The sequence below is a fragment of the Acomys minous genome, assembly GCF_964271855.1.
Source record: "Acomys minous genome assembly, chromosome: 8".
Taxonomy (NCBI): Eukaryota; Metazoa; Chordata; class Mammalia; order Rodentia; family Muridae; genus Acomys; species Acomys minous.
Window position 1 is genome coordinate 44975143 of NC_140489.1, and position 18189 is coordinate 44993331.

General features: G+C 45.0%; 2 protein-coding genes across 3 annotated transcripts in view; one reads left to right on the forward strand and one right to left on the reverse strand.

Moving 5' to 3' along the window:
- The window catches only part of CCDC175 (coiled-coil domain containing 175), a 57086-nt gene extending 56582 nt beyond the window's left edge, over positions 1-504 (forward strand). The window contains exon 21 of the mRNA XM_084792324.1: positions 375-504. Within this exon, the coding sequence (XP_084648450.1) occupies positions 375-376 (2 nt within the window). The 3' untranslated portion in view covers positions 377-504. The remainder of the gene's footprint in view (positions 1-374) is intronic.
- Positions 225-18155, reverse strand: JKAMP (JNK1/MAPK8 associated membrane protein). Of its 2 annotated transcripts, none has more exons than XM_084792328.1 (7): positions 17797-18155; positions 15128-15201; positions 14347-14501; positions 12298-12504; positions 9321-9502; positions 4337-4413; positions 225-1179 (listed from the first exon to the last, which is right to left on the reverse strand). In XM_084792328.1, the coding sequence occupies exons 1-7, from the start codon at positions 17798-17800 to the stop codon at positions 961-963; spliced, it is 918 nt and encodes a 305-aa protein (XP_084648454.1). In that variant the 5' UTR covers positions 17801-18155; the 3' UTR covers positions 225-960. The 2 variants fall into 2 exon arrangements, with proteins under 2 accessions (XP_084648454.1, XP_084648453.1); XM_084792327.1 differs by having other exon boundaries at positions 15128-15219.
- Positions 18156-18189: the final 34 nt, after the last annotated feature.

Consider the following 18189-nt stretch of genomic DNA (forward strand, 5'->3'; position numbering starts at 1 on the left):
GAGGGGGTAGATAACCTTGCAAACACTACAAACGGCCACATGCAGCCACATGATGTCACTTCCATGGCTGAGGCACGAGTCTCAAAGCCTGCAGAGTATTGACATGACAGCTTACCTTGTGGTTACAAGATCCTAACGCAAATGTCATGACCTGGAAAAAAGTCTCAGGATCAGTAAGATGTGGCCTGTATATCTTGTTTTAAGCAGTGAAATATGAGACGGGAGATAGTGTACTTATTTATTCAATGGACAAAAGAAATACGAATCTCAATACTTAACATTTTTAATTACTTCTATCATCACCATGGCAAAATGAACTGTCAGAACAGCGAGTTATTTTACAGTTAAACTCTTTGTTGTTTTCTTCTTTACAGGAACAATAACCTGAACATGTCTTCAAGCAAACTGTCTACAAACAGAAAGCTCATTACATAAATTATGCTTTATTTTTGTACTATTACTAAAATACTGTATTGGTGAAAATAAATAGACATTGACGAAGACATCCTTTGCTTCTGTTTTGCCATCACACATTTACCTTTGTAACTCAGATAAAAAGCCAGATGCCCAGAGAACGGGAGGACTAGCAATGCCACAGCAAAGGCGTTCAGAACAAACTTGAGGAAGGTGTTTCACAAAAAGCTGGGAGGCACCCATTAGCACAGATACACAGAAATGTGGCTGTGCTCCAAAGAGCAGCTGAAACTGCCTGCCCAGGCTTCTAGCACGATGATAACACATGTGCAGCACAGGGCCATGGTGCTGTGTCATTGCCACATCCAGCCACAAAGTCCGACAATCGAAAGATAAAACACAAGCATTACAATGTCCGGTCGGCCTTGTTCCCATGTGTGACAGAACACTAGTAATACATTTTAAATTCTTCCTTACTTTTTTTTTTTTTATTACGAATACTTTTTAGGGTTTTGTTTTGCTTGTTTGTGTTTTGGCATTTTATATTCAGTGTCCGTTGGCCCCTTCTGAGAGTATCCTTGATGGTTCAGTGAACTTTGCAGTGAACAAGTAGAACAGGGCTGGTGTAGGTACCAAAGCCAGAAGCGGGAGATCATGCTCCAGCCTGTCCACTCTGGAGATGGAGACTATTCCATAGGCGTGCAGTAGCCAGTGGCTGAAGAGGACAATAAGTCTTTTCTTCCTGACCAGGAGATCGTAGCAGTTCTATGTGATCGTGGAAGAAGAGGAAAAGAGAAACACGGATTAGCAAACCCAGCTACACCACTGGTCTTCACCTACTTGAGGCCCAGATTCTGAATGCTTGAGCTGAAAAGGACTTCAGACTGCCCCAATCACCCAGCCTAGCTACCACACTGTCCACATGGTCACCAGCTTAGCTACCACACCGTCCACATGGTCACTAGCCTAGCCACCACCCCGTCCACATGGTCACCAGCTTAGCTACCACACCGTCCACATGGTCACTAGCCTAGCCACCACACCGTCCACATGGTCACTAGCCTAGCCACCACCCCGTCCACATGGTCACCAGCTTAGCTACCACACCGTCCACATGGTCACTAGCCTAGTCACCACACCATCCACATGCTCACACTTAGCCTAGCCACCACCCTGTCCACATGCTCACACTTAGCCTAGCCCCCACACCGTCCACACGGTCACACTTAGCCTGGCCACCACCCCGTCCACACGGTCACACTTAGCCTAGCCCCCACCCCGTCCACACGGTCACACTTAGCCTAGCCCCCACACCGTCCACACGGTCACACTTAGCCTGGCCACCACCCTGTCCACACGGTCACACTTAGCCTAGCCCCCACACCGTCCACACGGTCACACTTAGCCTGGCCACCACCCCGTCCACACGGTCACACTTAGCCTAGCCCCCACACCGTCCACACGGTCACACTTAGCCTGGCCACCACCCCGTCCACACGGTCACACTTAGCCTAGCCCCCACACCGTCCACACGGTCACACTTAGCCTGGCCACCACCCCGTCCACACGGTCACACTTAGCCTAGCCCCCACACCGTCCACACGGTCACACTTAGCCTGGCCACCACCCCGTCCACACGGTCACACTTAGCCTAGCCCCCACACCGTCCACACGGTCACACTTAGCCTAGCCCCCACCCCGTCCACACGGTCACACTTAGCCTGGCCACCACCCCGTCCACACGGTCACACTTAGCCTAGCCCCCACCCCGTCCACACGGTCACACTTAGCCTGGCCACCACCCCGTCCACACGGTCACACTTAGCCTAGCCCCCACCCCGTCCACACGGTCACACTTAGCCTGGCCACCACCCCGTCCACACGGTCACACTTAGCCTAGCCCCCACACCGTCCACACGGTCACACTTAGCCTAGCCCCCACACCGTCCACACGGTCACACTTAGCCTGGCCACCACCCCGTCCACACGGTCACACTTAGCCTAGCCCCCACCCCGTCCACACGGTCACACTTAGCCTGGCCACCACCCCGTCCACACGGTCACACTTAGCCTAGCCCCCACACCGTCCACACGGTCACACTTAGCCTAGCCCCCACACCGTCCACACGGTCACACTTAGCCTGGCCACCACCCCGTCCACACGGTCACACTTAGCCTAGCCCCCACACCGTCCACACGGTCACACTTAGCCTAGCCCCCACACCGTCCACACGGTCACACTTAGCCTAGCCACCACCCCGTCCACACGGTCACACTTAGCCTGGCCACCACCCCGTCCACACGGTCGCACTTAGCCTAGAGCCCATCCCTTGGTCCTCCTCTACATCACCATTCACTCTGGGACCATGAACTTCTTGAGAAAGACATGAGCTAGAAGACGAAGTGCACAGTGTAAGTCCTCCCTGCCAGTGCTGCTCCAGAAACCCCGCCTTCCTGCCTTTAACCTTGCCAGTATCTGCTGTCTGAATAGCAGGACAACAGAAATGACTCATTCCTTATCTGATTTTCTTTCAATTTTCAGTGCTCTGTGATAACATGGAGAAACTCAACAGATCAAATTAACACAAAAGTAGCATCTAAGCCAGACACAGTAGCGCGTACCTTTAATCCCAGCACTTGGGAGGCAGAGGCAGGTGGATCTCTGTGAGTTCGAGGCCAGCCTGGTCTACAGAGCCAGTCCAGGACAGCCAAGGCTACACAGAGATACCCTGTCTCTAAAACAAAACAAACAAACAAAAATAATACCTAAATGTGCTAAAAAACACAATGATGGGGAATTTTCAGTGGATTACTCGGCAACTGTTTTTGCAGTTAAATGCTCATGGGCACCTCTATCCCTGGAGTGTCTTTCAGAGGCCTGCTTACAACTTCCAGCTAGAGCGCTAACTGAAGGATGCAAACACCTTCAAAGCAGAGACACAGGGTAGAGCAGCAAAGGGGTCTCAAGCTGGTTTGGAAGATCAGTGTTTCTTTTTAACTATGCAGACTTTATTAAAATATTCCAGCGCAGACCTTGCTCTTTTCCTGGCTGATGAAAGCCACGACTAATTCCCCATCTTCTCTACTTAGTCAATTGCAGTGCTGACTAAGTACACGCAATGAGGCTAGTCTGCAAGGGGGCGAGCTGAACAGCCACCGCCCAAACACCCTGTTCAGCTCCTCCATTATCCTACCCAAGGTCACTACAACTTCTAGGCCTGGCCGCACCTCACACTGTCACCAGTGTATTAGAAAAAGTGGCACCAGCAGCCACCTCTCACAAGAGTGAACATGTTTTCTCTGGTTGTTCTCTTGAGAATGCACACACGTTCACTGCTGGGAGCAGCAAATCCGAAGCAGATCATGGAGGGGCCTACAACTTGGGCTGTTAGATCCTTGGGACCTCTGCTCCAGACAGAGCTGTTAACACACTCCATGGAAATCGTGCTGTCTTAAGAAAGACGCAAGTTGAGAGCCACATGATCAGGAAGACAATTACAGAAGAGATGCACAAAACTGCCTGCCCACTTCGATTCAGAGCTTCATCAATACTTCTGCCCTAGTTAGAACTCCTAACAGCATTTCTTCTCACTTAGCACTCATTCTGTAAACTGATAATACCTTAGTTCCTTAAAAATAAAATATTTAGGAATGTAATAGGCTGTTCCATTTTACAACAATCATGTTAATCGATTTTCCTTTATTTTGTTGGATAAGAGCACTGACTAGTTCCCTCATTTCCCAAGAGATAAATGCAACCCACACAACTGCTCATAAAATTAAGTGAGGGGACACAGGTGACATCAATCAACCAAGGACTGAGGAACCAGTTAGTATACCTCGCCATACCACATGGACTACCCGACTCAATTGCCAAATTTGATTTAAAAAGAACCTTAACAAAGGAGAACCAATGTCCTACCTCTATTTCAGAAGCAGACATGTACACAGCCAGGGTAACCAAAGACGACACGAGGATGATGTATGGGAAGGCGTAATCTGGAAAACAAAAGATGCTGCCTTAGAAACTAGCCACCAGCTAGCCAGTCAGATGACCACACCATCAGCTAGAGCACAGCTCTTTCTTCGCAGCCAGCTCTGGGACGTGAGTCCCATCCCCTTGAGATGGGACTGGGAGCCAACTCTTTACAGATTATAAATACTTGTGGCCTGCTAGGCCGCACAGTCTCCACCTTGACTCCCCAGCTCACAGCTGTGGTGCGCAAGCAGCACAGAACACGTGTAACTGGGTTGCTATGCCTCTAGTCCAATAACATTTCTTTTTTTTTTTTTCAATAACATTTCTTAAGCAGTAAAATATGAATTTCACATAATTCTCATATAACAAGTTTGTTTTTTGAATTTTTTTCTCTTAAGAATGTAAATCTATCTTTGATCATCTGTGAGGAGCTAAGAGATTTGAGGCAGCTGAAGGGTTAACTGGAAAGCCCTAACTTCCTTCTCATGTGTCCAGAATGCCAGTATAGCTAGGCAGTGAGCGAGAGAACAGAGAATACTCAGCCTGTGATGCTTTCTGGTCCAGGGAGGAAAACTTGGTCCATAAGAGTAACTCAGCTTCCATTATCTTTAGAAATGTCCATTTATCATCAAACATTTTAGTTAATACTTTGTATTTTTCCTATCAAAGTGGAAATTTCCACTTCAAATTAGTATAGCAAGTTTATCTTAAGCAAAGTCTTCCCCACAAAACATTACCTTTTCCTTTTCCTACTATGTCTAAACTTGTAACATGCAAAGGAGGCAAATTGAGAAAAAAATACCTTGAATTACTTCTATACAATTATTTTAAAATAACTTCAATTTGTAAAACTTCCAATTATTCTACACTGGAACAAGTGGAAACATTAATTAGGATGTGGTTGGCAGAAGCGTCAATTACCAATAAACTTGTCCAAAGGAGTTTAGGATTGAGTGAGTTAATAATAGCTGGTGATTGCATCCTCAACCAGCCATTACAAAAACAAAACGACAACAGCTAACTTACAGCTAATTTACATTGCTAACTGTGTGAAGTTATGGCCTGGTAACAAAGCCCAAACTTCCAGGACGCAGGCACGTACTACTGGGCTAGACACAGAATTAGGAACGATCCTTAAATTCTAGAATGCTAAAACCCTGAGATCTTATGCACCTGGCTAGGACCTGGGGATCAGCATGTTCTCCCAGGAGGCTCAGATGTAGATCACACTGAAACACTGGCTGAAGAATATTTCTAAGTAGAAAGTTTATTGCTGACCACCTCCCAACCATCCCCACCCCTTTCTCCCTGGGCCATCAGCCTCCAGTGTCTTAAGCTACCAGAAGTTGCCCAGTATACTTTTCTCATGCTTGCTATATCTCCTACAAATTAAATAAATAAATAAATAAATAAATAAAACTTTTCTTTTTCCAAAATCATACATTTGGTATGAGCCATCCATGACTAATTCAGTAGCCTGCAAACAAATAAGAGCCACTTGCTCCTCCCTCCGAATGTGGTAGCTTGTTAGCAAAATGTGTGCAGAGCTCTACTTTCAGACTAATGTTCCTTGAATGGAGTTATTTCCATCACCTGAAAAACCACCTTGCAGGAAGTGTGACTTAGGAGGCAACGCTATCTGGCCATCTACTTGAGTTAACATCCCAAGCCTTTTCCTGATTTCCATAGCTCTCCCCTTTCTTCTAACTCTGAACAGCTTCAAAACAGTGGCACCAAAAGTTACTGTAGGCCAGAGGAATTAGATAGTAACTTTTAATTTTATGTTTTCATTTGTATATTTTAATTTCAGAACAAAAAAACAAAACAAAAACAATATACAACACCCAGCCCTGCTCTCAGGTGAGGGAGGTGATTTTCCTGCCTTAGGCACACAGAGAGAAAAGGACACCAGACAATAAAGGGAGCTATACGGGCCAAGGCCACGCAAGGCTTCCGAGGAGCTCTGAGGAGACTATGCAGAGGACCCAGGCTTCCTGGGGGACCCAACTCTGCTTCTACATGAGACACATCCTCATTATACTCAAGCAAGGGATATTATAGCAATGCTGGGCTTTGCCACTGTCACCTCATCTTCATCAATGGCCAGGCCTCACGTGATTGTGGGGTGGGTTTGGCTGGAGAGGGTTCTGGGGATCCTCAAGCCGGAAGCCAGGAGAAAGCAGAGCAACTTCTAACAGCAGCGCCCCAGGCCCTTGAAACCCTGGGGAACCTTAGCCTCCCACCACAGGGTCTACACGATGGGGTGGTAAGGATGCTCTCCAAGTACCCTCTGACTGTCAAACAGCCCACTACAGAGCTGTCTCAAAATGCCTGGGCCTTCCTGATCTGTTCCACACTGACATGGAGGTGCCTATTAATGCAACAGGATGAAGACACAACCCTATCAGAGACCATCACCTCCCCAACCTTCTTATCCAAGTGTGCTAAGTGTGATGAGTGTGCAAATGTTCTCCTCCGCCTCTTCATAGCTCCTGATGCTCCTCGGTCATGGAGACCAGGCTTTTCCTCTCACACTACAGGAGCTGCAGCATCCACCACTTGTCAACAAGGCTGTCATGGAAACATCCACTTCTCAAGAACAGAGTTGGCTGGCTCCTCTTTGCTCTCACAAGAGCACAGAGTTTCCTTCATGCAAGACACATGCTGACAGAGAGGTCATGCCCAGACTGAGAGGTATGACAGACAGACAGACAGACAGACAGCTCAGAGAGGTGTCGCTGCAAAGTGGTATCTTCAAGGGTGCCAAGCTCTAGACTCAGGAGAATGACTCCTCACAGCATCGCTTATGGTTCTTGTTTTCTGCAACTTGGAGGAGAGCTCTAGGCACTTCCTTTCATTTGAGGCTCTTGTGGAAACTTTCAAGATTTTGCTCCATGGGAGCACCTTGGGAGATGCTCAGGGGCACTCCTCAGTCAACAATGCCACAGATGAGCTGTCTGGGCATGGGCTCATCACAGCTGTCCATGATGAACATGGTGAACACAGAGAAGTTTGCCAAGGCATTAAGAATTCCACCCTAACTCCAGAGAGGTGCTTAGGGGTCCCAGTCACTGGAGAGGCTCTCACAGAATCTGCCATATTCCTCCAGAAAGATGTCATCAGAATCTCTGTTCTAAATGAGCTTGGTCGTGTTCAGCTTTTCTTGATCAGTGGATTCATTCTTTCAGCCTCGCACCAATGGGTCCCCCTGGGCCACACGTTCAGTGAAGGCTCCACCAGCACAGGACTTCCCGGCATACTGCTCTAGCATCATTGTACTCTGTCACCACAAACACCAACAGCAAACTGCCCAATCGTGGAGATATCTGCAACGGCCTGGGAGCTTCCCTGAGTATTTCAGTCAGACTTAGCAGTGGTTCCCCAATTGTTGATGAGCTCAACCTCGGCCACACCAACGCCTGAGTCCACGGAGTCAGAGGGTGTTACTGAGGGTCGGGGACATCTATTTCCAGCTCTTTGTTGCTGTCCAACTTGGATGGGTCTATCAGGCTCTCCTGATCACGGATCAAAAACATGAAAGATCCTGAAGGAAATCTTCCTTGTTGGAAAAAAAGTGGTGATCCTAGAAGGCGTGTGTTGGGGCGTATGTGCCTGAAATGTGATGTCTCTCCCTCCGTTTATTCCCAATCCCTTCCTTTAATTTGTCCAGTTTTAGTAATCTCTGCCTTTGAAATGGCTCCATATTCCTAGCATGCCTCCTTGAATTCTGCTCAGTTTCCTGAGGTCCTCTCCAAGCAGATTCCCAGCTTCTCTCCTCTGACAAGCCACTGTCATTTAATACAACCAAGTTATCTTTCATGTCACCCTTCTACTTAAGTCCTTGTAAGGTCCCTGTGGTGGTCTGAACAAAGATGTTCCCCGGCAGCTCTTGTTTGAACACTTGGGTCTCCAGTTGGTGGCGCCATGTGGGAGGTTTAGGAGGTGTAGCCTCGTCGGAGGAGGTGCGTCTCCTGGGGGGTTGACTCTGAGAGTCTGAAGACTCATCTCATGCCATTTCTACGTCACGGTCAGCTTCCTGCCTGCAGTCTGAGATGTGAGCTCTCAGCTGTTCTTGCCACCACATCTACCACTTGCTGCCGTAATTCCCAGCCTCAGCAGGCTCTTAACCCTCAAACCTTAAGCCCAAATAAACTCTTGGTCATGGCATTTTATCAGAGCACTAAAAACTAAAAACGTCTCAATAGCCAAGGCTCACAGCCTGGCCACCCAGGCAAATACCTGAAGTGGGCTGAAACTAACAGGGCACGCGAGGAGCTAGACCAGCCCAGGTGTTTTCAGACACTACGCAACTACACGAAGCAGACAGATGATCTGTGGAGGGAACAGGTCCCAGTGGCCTCCGGTGTCCTCTTTCAGTTTCACCCTCACCCTGAGCCAAATTATACTGCCAGGCCGGATGATACCCACTCCTGCCTGTTCCTGGGCCGAAAGGCCTGTCCTCTGCCTCGGAAGACCTCTCAGGAAAGACACTGGGAGATGGAAATGCACTCAGAAGTCCCCTCCTCTGTTTCCTCAGCTATCTGGAACCTCTCAGTGTGCCTTAGAACAATGATTTCTTGCTTAGTCTTCTGAGATACAATTCAACCTAAACTTGCTAAACAAATGGTTAACTTAACAAACAGACCCTCTTTTTTTTTTTTTCTGTATATAAAGGATTTTTATAAGGAACCTTAGAAATCTAAGACAGCAGTAAACAATATTTATTGCCAACATAATTTTTCATCTATTGTATATAAAGCTTCAGTCTCAATCTATTGAGAAACTCTATTCCATTCTGTTCTTAATAACACTGTGTTTCAGCAAAGATCTAGACTAAGGCTTGCTTTTAAAGATTAAAGGGTGACCTTAAAGAAAAAGTAAAGTTTAGTTGGGAGGAAAACGCTGATGTCTCACTCATTAAACTTACACAGGAGGCCCCCACCAACCGCCTGCAGCACAGTTAAGATGGGGAAGAAGTAAAGCGCGGCGTAAATGCTCTTGAAGCGGTCAGACTTCCCCAGGCCACAGGCGATCTTCTTCACTAGGAGGGGCCGGAGGAGCATCATCAACACCAAGCAGAACGCGTAATAAACAAACACGATGGTGTATCTGTAAGAGGAATGTGAAATGGCAGGATATGTTTAAAACACTTTTCATCCTTGATGGTCTTAAAGCAAAGATCTTAAAAGAAGGTTTAAACCTCTATCAAGTCTACCCATTAAGACACCCAGACTGGTAAAGAGTGGCGGGGACAAGCAAACACACACACTTTGGTTTGTTTGTGTTCTGGTCTTTCAAAGTATGCTCTCAAAAATCCTACAAATTCTGGAGAGGTGGTTTAGCATTTAAGAGCATTTGCTGCTTCGGCAAAGAACCTAGGTTCATGTTGAGTAAAATATATACTCATTTTATGAAAAATTGCATAATACTCATTTACTGTTAGTCACATTAATGGTATTTATTGTAAAACTATAAAGTTAGAAAGAAAGTGGCAAATGGACGCCCTGAGCCCCCTGTCTGTGCCCAATAGCAGCTACTCCTATTTAAACTCTGTTGTCCTCAGAATTCTAATGACGATAACTAATGAAGTGGAACTGTAGGAGTTTGTTAATCAGGATGGACACAAGCAAATAGCATTATAAAATGGGCAGAGTCCAACTACGGCTACCTCAGCTAAAACGGTGACTGAGTTATACGTGATCATATAGACACTTGAAGGCTTGTTTTGTACTGATAAGTTACTTACACTTTCTAGAATCTTCTCTAGGTAATTCCAGCTGTCATTGCTTTTTCTTGTTGCTTTTGTTTATACTGACATTAGCTGAAGTACTAACACATGCACCATGAGCCATGTGTACACACAACCATACACACACACTAATAATAATAATAATGTTTAGAAAAAGGTTATCCTTACTTATGTGTGCTTATGTTTGCGTGAATGTATGCCATGCGTGTGGGTGCCATCGGAGGCTAGAAGAGGGTTCCAGATCCCTTGGAGGTGAGCATACAGGTCGTAAGCCGCCTGACACGAGTGCTGGAACTAAACCTGATCCCCTGTAAGACCATTATACTATCTTAACTGCTAGCCACCACTCCAGCCCCAGTAATAAATTTTTAAAGTAAAATTCAAATCAAATCCAAAGTTCAAACTACTCACCTAAATTATTAAAAGCACTTCTGTCCTTTTGTTTCTATTAAACCTTTACTACTTTTTCTTTTAATTGACACATCTAATCATACAGACTGAGATGTCCCATTCACATGCATCTGCTCGATGTTGCCTATTAATATTCTACAATCCTTAGTACAGTATATGACAAGACAATACCTGAAGCTGAATCAGTTCATGATGCAATAAACTAACATAGGATATTATCAGTTTTTATATAGACACATGTAAAAGTAATCTGACCATCATAAAGCTTGGCAGTAGAAAAAGATTTTTACATTTCTACATCTTGAGAACCACTTTTTATATGCACACATGTCCATGTGTTTGACAATTTACTATTGAGGGCTGGAGAGATGGCTCAGCAGTTAGGAACACAGGCCGCTCTTGTAGAGGACATGGGTTTGGTTCCCAACACCAACACTGCAGGTCACAACCAACTCGGGGTCTGATACCTCTTTCTGGTCTCCATGGGCAACAAGCACACATGTGGTACACATACATGCATGCAGGCAAACATCTAAATATAAATAAAATAATAAAAAGTCTTTAGAAAAAAAACTTGATCAAAAACTAACGTCATTAAGCACATTCTACAGGGGAAACTTTCTCCAATGACAGGAATAAAGTAATAACCTTTGTATTCTGCCTTTACCAAGAAGAACATGCCAAGCAGCCAACAATTCAGGATGGCATACAGAATCTTAAGAATTCGATTTTTGAAAACAGAGCTCTGGGCTGGCGAGATGGCTCATCAGGCAATGTGTTCAACCCTAAGGACCCAAGTGACAAAGACAGAGAGCTGACTCTGCACACTGTACTCTGGCCTCCACACATGTGCTGTGGCGCACATATGCCTTCACATACATAAATAAAATACAGCATTCCGATGAAGATTATTTTCATTTGCAAAAATAAACAAACAAACAAACAAAGGCAAAACACTAACCCAAATACTCAAACAGTAATGGCAGCTCCTACTGAGCCCCACAGGTGCAGGACACGCGACATCTAATATCCATGTGTCACTTAGCCCTCAGCACATCTGTAAGATTATTCCCATTTACCCATGAAAAACCTGAAATTATATGACATTGTTGACACATTCACGTTAGTGTAGCTGACAGACCAGAATTCAAACCCAGGCTGTTTTTGTTGCCAGAGCCCATACTTTTTTCCAATATGTCAAATATTAAATGTCTATTGTACATTCCCAAAGGTTTTCCTTTTAACCTCTTTAAAAAAACCAAACCAACCTCTATGAAACATAGAAACATATTCTTAGTATGTATGTGTGCATGTGTGTAAGTGCATGAAATGTTTTCTATGGCAAAAAATACTTTCCCTTCAGTCATTAAGAGGTATTGGGCTGACAGTGCATGCCTGAGGTGCAGGGCTTATTCCCCAACATAATACACACACACACACACACACACACACACACACACGGATGTACTGACTGACTGAGCATGACACTACATACCTGGAATCCCAGTCCTCAGGAGGCTGAGGCAGGATAATGGGGTTGAAGACAGCCTAGTACACGTAGTGAGACCTTGTCTTGGAAAGGAAAATGATGCTTCCTCTTATTATACTATATGTCTTCAGAGAAGAAAATCAATTTCTACTATGTCTTCCCTCACCTAGACGTTTACAACAACCAATCTGTCTAAATCAATGGACTGTCCAACAGTTTCTGTCTCCGTGGTCTTGGGTCTAAGTAAATACTCACAGTGGGTAGACCGCTTCATGCGTGCAGTGCACCGTGGTGACGTAATCTGGACTCGGGTTGTAAAGCATAGTGTACCAATCCGAAAGCATCAGCACTCGGCACGAGCGGATATAAAGGACGCCCACTGGGTCACTCACGAGTAAGGTGATGACAGCTGCCATACTGCATTCAAACAGCGCGGTGATGTGCTGGAAGAGGGCACTGGAGCTGGGGAAACCGGAGGGCACAACCCCACAACGTCAGTGCTTCAGCCAATCAGGTGCATGCTTCAAGGAACGGAGTCTAACTGCTTCAGTGACAATCCTCATGTTACACTTTTCAAAGATCAGGCAAGCCAAGCAGGTCAGCACCTCACACAACCCTACTGCTAAAACTCTGAACACACAGCCTTCTTTCCGGTGTGGTATTACCGGGAGATTGGTCCCTCAGGAGAGAGGTCAGGAAAGTGAAATCTTCAAGAAAGAGATTAGTATTTTTAATGAGAAGGTCAGAAGAACTTTCTTTGTCCCTTCTGCCATGTGAGGACACAGAAAGAAGGTGCCATCTACGCGGCAGAGGGCAAGCTCTCAGCAGACTTCAGATCTATATGCAAGGAGCCACTTCCCAGTTTCCACAGATGCAAGAAGTGTATTTCTTGTCTTGCAGGATGTCACGGCTCATAGTTTGGGAGGCTTAGGAAGGATTACCACAAGACTGGGGCTAGCCTGAGCTACATAGTGAGTTACATAGTGAGTAGCCTGGACTACAGAGCGAGATCCTGTTTCAAAGCATTAATTAACTAGTTAACAGTCAACTGCCTTATTTATTATTTACTCAGTTAACTAGCTAGTTAATTATCTAATTATTAAGCACCTAGTTAACTAAGTAGTCATGAGTGCGTGCCTGGGGCCTGTGGTAGTCTGAAGAGGCTGTCAGATCCACTGGAACTGGAGCTACAGACAAGGTTGCGAGCCACCATGTGGGTACTGGGTCCTAAACCTGGATCCTCTGCAAGAGTAGCAGGTGCTCTTAACCACTGAGCCATCATCTCTAGGCCCTCGTTCACTTTTTGAAAGAGTAAGCTCCTCAGGGATTGCTCCAGCTCTAATATTTTCCAGATTTCAGTTCTTCCATGCGGGCCACTTGGAGCTCCTAGTTAGCAGAACTGAACTACTTCAGACATGAAAATACTGAACGTACAGGTATATGATATGATGATTCCAATTCATATTTTTAGAGTTAAAAACCAAACCCAATTCATAATGACAGGATCTTTTCATCAGGTTTCAAACCATCTATAGTCAACCACATGAGCTTCAAAAATAAAAGTGGATTACAAAACTCCACGTATAAAACCATGGTCACATACAGCATGGTATTCCGGGCTATGAAGGACCACGTACGTGACAGTGGTCCCACAGGACTGGTGCGTTCTCTATGTACCTTGCAGCTGTCATTAGGTAAGTATGCTCTGTGGTGCCACCAGGCACACTTTCTCCATTCTTCGTGAGTCCTGAGAATTTTGTTGGCAGCACAGTACTTCACTACCTCTCTGGGATGGATTTATATCACCCTAGGGTGACTGTCTTCCTTACTTCTTCTAGCTCTTCCTTTAATCTTCCAAACGTAAAATACACAGCTCAATAAGCTCACCAACAGTGCATTTACTCAGCTCTCATGTTTATACTAGAATATTAATTAGCATTAAACCAAGTTATAAAGGATGTGCTTCTAAAACAGTTACAGCTTGTGATCATAACCAACTTCTGCAACAACTCAGTAAGAATTATCACTGAGAAATAACAATTTCTCAAGAGCATTGAGAGGACAGTAAAAGAGAGCATCAGTAACCCCTGAGTTGTGCTCTACCATTGCTTTCTTATAGGGAGGGTCAGAAACAGAGAGAAAAACAGGTTGTCCGCTTTAAAACAAGTGAGGAATAACTAGTCTTCTAAATGACGGTGGGGCTGTGGGTGTAGGTCAGTCGAAGGCTGCGCACTTGGCATCACAGTACGCAAGTGACCGTTATGCCCAACACTAGTCTATCCGGATACAATCAGATGTGCTCACCTCTTTTTCCCCGAGTACCATTCAATGAAGAACCAATGTAAAACAAGAGGAAGCATAGCCATAAATCCAAGATAGAGCCAGTCATAAAGCTCAGGGGACTCTGTGCAAGGCTGGCAGTATTTCTGTGCATTGGTCCTCTGTCCTCTTGGGCATACCTACAACATGTAAAAAACCACTGTTTTACATACAGACAGTGTTTTAGGATCATTCTATAAGGGACCCCATTCTACTTTAAACATCTTAGTATGTATGTATAGCTTTTAGAAATTAACAAAGATAACCAAACCTGTAAGCAGAATAACAAGAAAGCCAAAAGAAAAAACACCTAAAGAAATACACACACACACACAAAAAAAAAAAAAACCAAAAACAACAACAACAACAACAAAATCACTGTGCTTGCTGTCTGTAAAATGCTCAACCAAGCATTTTCACTTAGGTGACAATAACTAATATTCAATGAAAAATCGTGTTAGTAACATCATATGAAAAAAATCATTCAGATCATGCAGAAGTATTATGGGTTGTCATGTTAATTTGCTGTACAAAACACTTTGCTAAATCATTAAACAGTAATTACACATTAAAAATACTTTTCAATATCTGTGACTATCAAGAAAGATTTAATGTAGTAACCAACATGCCAATATAAACAAAGCTCTTATTACATAATGTCATATTCTTATACATTCATAAATATATTTAAGAAAAAATGCTATGTGCAAAAATGTTTTCAAAGTAAACAGATTTTAAAAGGAAATAATATTAACATAGGACTTACCCCACATTCTCCATAGATTTCACTTGAGCCATTTTTAAACAATAGGGTCTTCCCACAATAGAGTCCAAGGCATGCTGGTTGAATATCGACAGCTTTTTAAAAACAAATGCCAGTAGAGTAATATCTTTTGTGATTATAAACAACAACAACCAAATAACAGCTGAAGTAACTGGCAGGAATATCTCAACTTTACTTTAAAAATATAGTAATAAACAAGTCTTGATGCATTTAATTTTAAGTCCTTGCACACTGTGACAACAGGAAGTTACACTTGCATCTTGCTGTTCACACTGAGCCTCAGTTCCTCAGCCAGCACAGCAGGTTTTAGCCTGACACCTGATCCTGAATCTTCCCAGGCTTCTCCAGGAAGCCAGTCCCTATGACTAGACTTTGGAATGTCATTGATTATAAGGGTAAAGAATGTAGATTTTGTTGCTCTTGTTGTTGTCGTTGTTGTTATTGTTTTTGTTTTTATCTTACATAGAGGGCCAGAGAGGACTTGCCAAGCAAGACTGACTGCCTGAGAAGTTTTATTTTCTAGAGCCCATGGCAAAAGGAAGACTCCAGGAAGCCGTCGCCTGACCTCCATTTGTGTGCTGTAGCAGGGGACCCCATCCCCACACATCTCACACACTATTTTTAAAACTAATTAAAATAAGTCACTGACAGAAGGGCACTGCTCTTCATTTTGCCCAGTCAGGACATCGGACACTCCACAGACTCATTCTTTGTCATAACAGAATACATTAGTAGAAAAGCTGAGGGAGAGAATTCCAGAACAGAAGATAAGTGTTCTAAATATATCAGTTCGCCTCCACATAAAGCATTATCCTAGCTTTTATCGTTTTTTATTGAGGACAGGGAAAATTTCGTCAATGCTGGCACTGAGCTTCTGACCAGTTTTTCTAGAGAATCACTGCCTTGCAATCAATTTCTTAAAGATATGGGGGAAAAAAATAAAAACAGGTCTTAAAAAAAAAAACCCAAACAAACAAAAAACAAAACCCTGAGCACCTCCAAATCATCTTGGACCTGATCCAAAAGGAATTACTGAAGAGGTCCTTTGCACCAGTAGCACCTGAGTCTCTTCCCTGCTCAAAGGTCATGCAGGTCCTCAGAGGAGCATGACATCATGGCTGTCTTCTCTAAGAATCTGCCATACACTGTGAAATATATCCCAGACAACGGTGGTCAACTGTGAATTTACACACTTCATTAGTATTACTGAACAATAATTTCCTCATGTTTTTTTTCATGCATTCACAATGTGAAGACTCTGGTTACAAGGCCTTTCCTCCTTTTAAATTCCTGTAGACTAGATTTTTTTTTTTTTTGGTACTTATGTTGGCAATAGAAAACAAACAGAAAAGCACAGTCTAAAATGTCATCAACCTGATGTTTTGTTTTGTTTTTTCCAGACAAGGTTTCTCTGTGTAGCCCAGGCTGTCCTGGATTCATTTTGTAGACCAGGCTGGCCTCGAACTCAGAGATCTGCCTGCCTCTGCCTCCTGAGTGTTGGGAGTAAAGGCATACAGAACCTGACTTTTTTTTTAAGCCAATGCTTCTTTATTTTAGAATCTTAAAAACAAAAAACAAACACCCCCCCCCCTTTATTATAGTACTATGTTTTTATGTCTGCGTCCCATGCGGCTGCCGGGTGCCCGTGGAGGTCAAAAGAGGGAGGTCTGAAAAGGATATCGGATCCCCCGGAACTGGAGTTACAGAGGGTCCTGAGCCACTGTATGGGTGCTGGAAATCAAAACCCCAGTCCTCAGGAAGAGTAGCAAGTGCTCTTATTTGCTAAGCCATCTCTCCACTCAGACCCTTAACACTTTTTTTTTTTTACATCAACTATGTTGTAATGAAATAAAAACATGAAATTAATTGCTTCAGGTTTTCTGGGGGGAAAAAAAGTTAAGGCCCTGGAAAGCCCTTCTCGATGGGCCTTGCTTCTAAAAGATCCCAAAACCAAGGTCTGAAAATCAGTGCAACAAACAAAAGCAAAGCTAATTTACCTAACAACAAGAACATGGACGAACGATCACCTTTCATAGCCTTTGGTGAACTATGGCTAAAATGCCAACCTTGGTTTTTTCTGTAACCATCTAGCTAACCCCTTTGGAAATGGCTCTATGTATTTACATTTGCGGCCAGGCGTAGTGGCCCATGCCTTTAAATCCAGCACGGAAGCAGAGGCAGGTGAATCTCTGAGTTCAAGGCCAACCTAGTCGACAGAGCGAGTTCCAGGTCGACTAAGGCTACACGGACAAACTCTGTCCCGAAAATCAACCAAATTTATACTCCAGGTTGAAAACGCAAGTTATGTGGCAATTAGCTTCTGCTTCCTTATCTTGCGCTAACACTAGCACTTCGAATTCTGAAGTCAACCATCAGGAATGTTTTGCAGGACAAGAAACAAAGGGGCTGAATGAAGGAACACCGGGAGAGCAAAACAAAGCCTCAGCTTCTCCATCTGCACACCGCCCGCGCTCTTCTCCAGCCATTCCGGAGCCGACCATTCCAACCCCAGAAGTCAGAACCGGGGCGCAGGGCAGGAAAAGGGCAAGGTTGCCCGCTGCGCGAGAACTGTCGGCCGGAGGCGAGCCCGAGACAATGCTGTGGGATTGCAGCAGGGACAAAGACCCCCGGTAGCCTAAGCGACCACTTACCCATTGGCCACACTATGTTCCCCAGAGAAGCCCACGAATCAGCGGGTCTGAACGCGGAGCCAGAACATCCGGGCCACGGCGCTCCCGGCCGCTCCGCCTCTCGCTGGAACCCCGCCCCTGCTACATTAGGCTCCTAATCCGCCCACCACCCCTTCCTCCGCTATGCAAGGATGCTCGAATCAGACTTCCCCTTGGCCAAGAATACCAGGAACCCGGTTTCCCAGTCCAGGTTCGGAAGCTTCTGTCTCTCGCTTCCGGGTTTCACCGCAGAGGCTCCACCCTTTCCGGGTCCAGACCCAGAAGCCTCGTCCGGGCTTGAGTAGCAACGCAGGCCAGGCCTCCAACTTGGACCAGTCTCCACATCCTCGAGCGATTCCTAGACTGGACCAAGAG

What these genes read in the sequence shown, in the direction of transcription:
- JKAMP (XM_084792327.1), bottom strand. An exon ending in AAATCTATGGAGAATGTGGG is followed by an intron (nt 14,502 to 15,127) that starts GTAAGTCCTATG and finishes TACATGTTGTAG; the next exon opens with GTATGCCCAAGAGGACAGAG. An exon ending in TGGTACTCGGGGAAAAAGAG is followed by an intron (nt 12,505 to 14,346) that starts GTGAGCACATCT and finishes CGGTTTCCCCAG; the next exon opens with CTCCAGTGCCCTCTTCCAGC.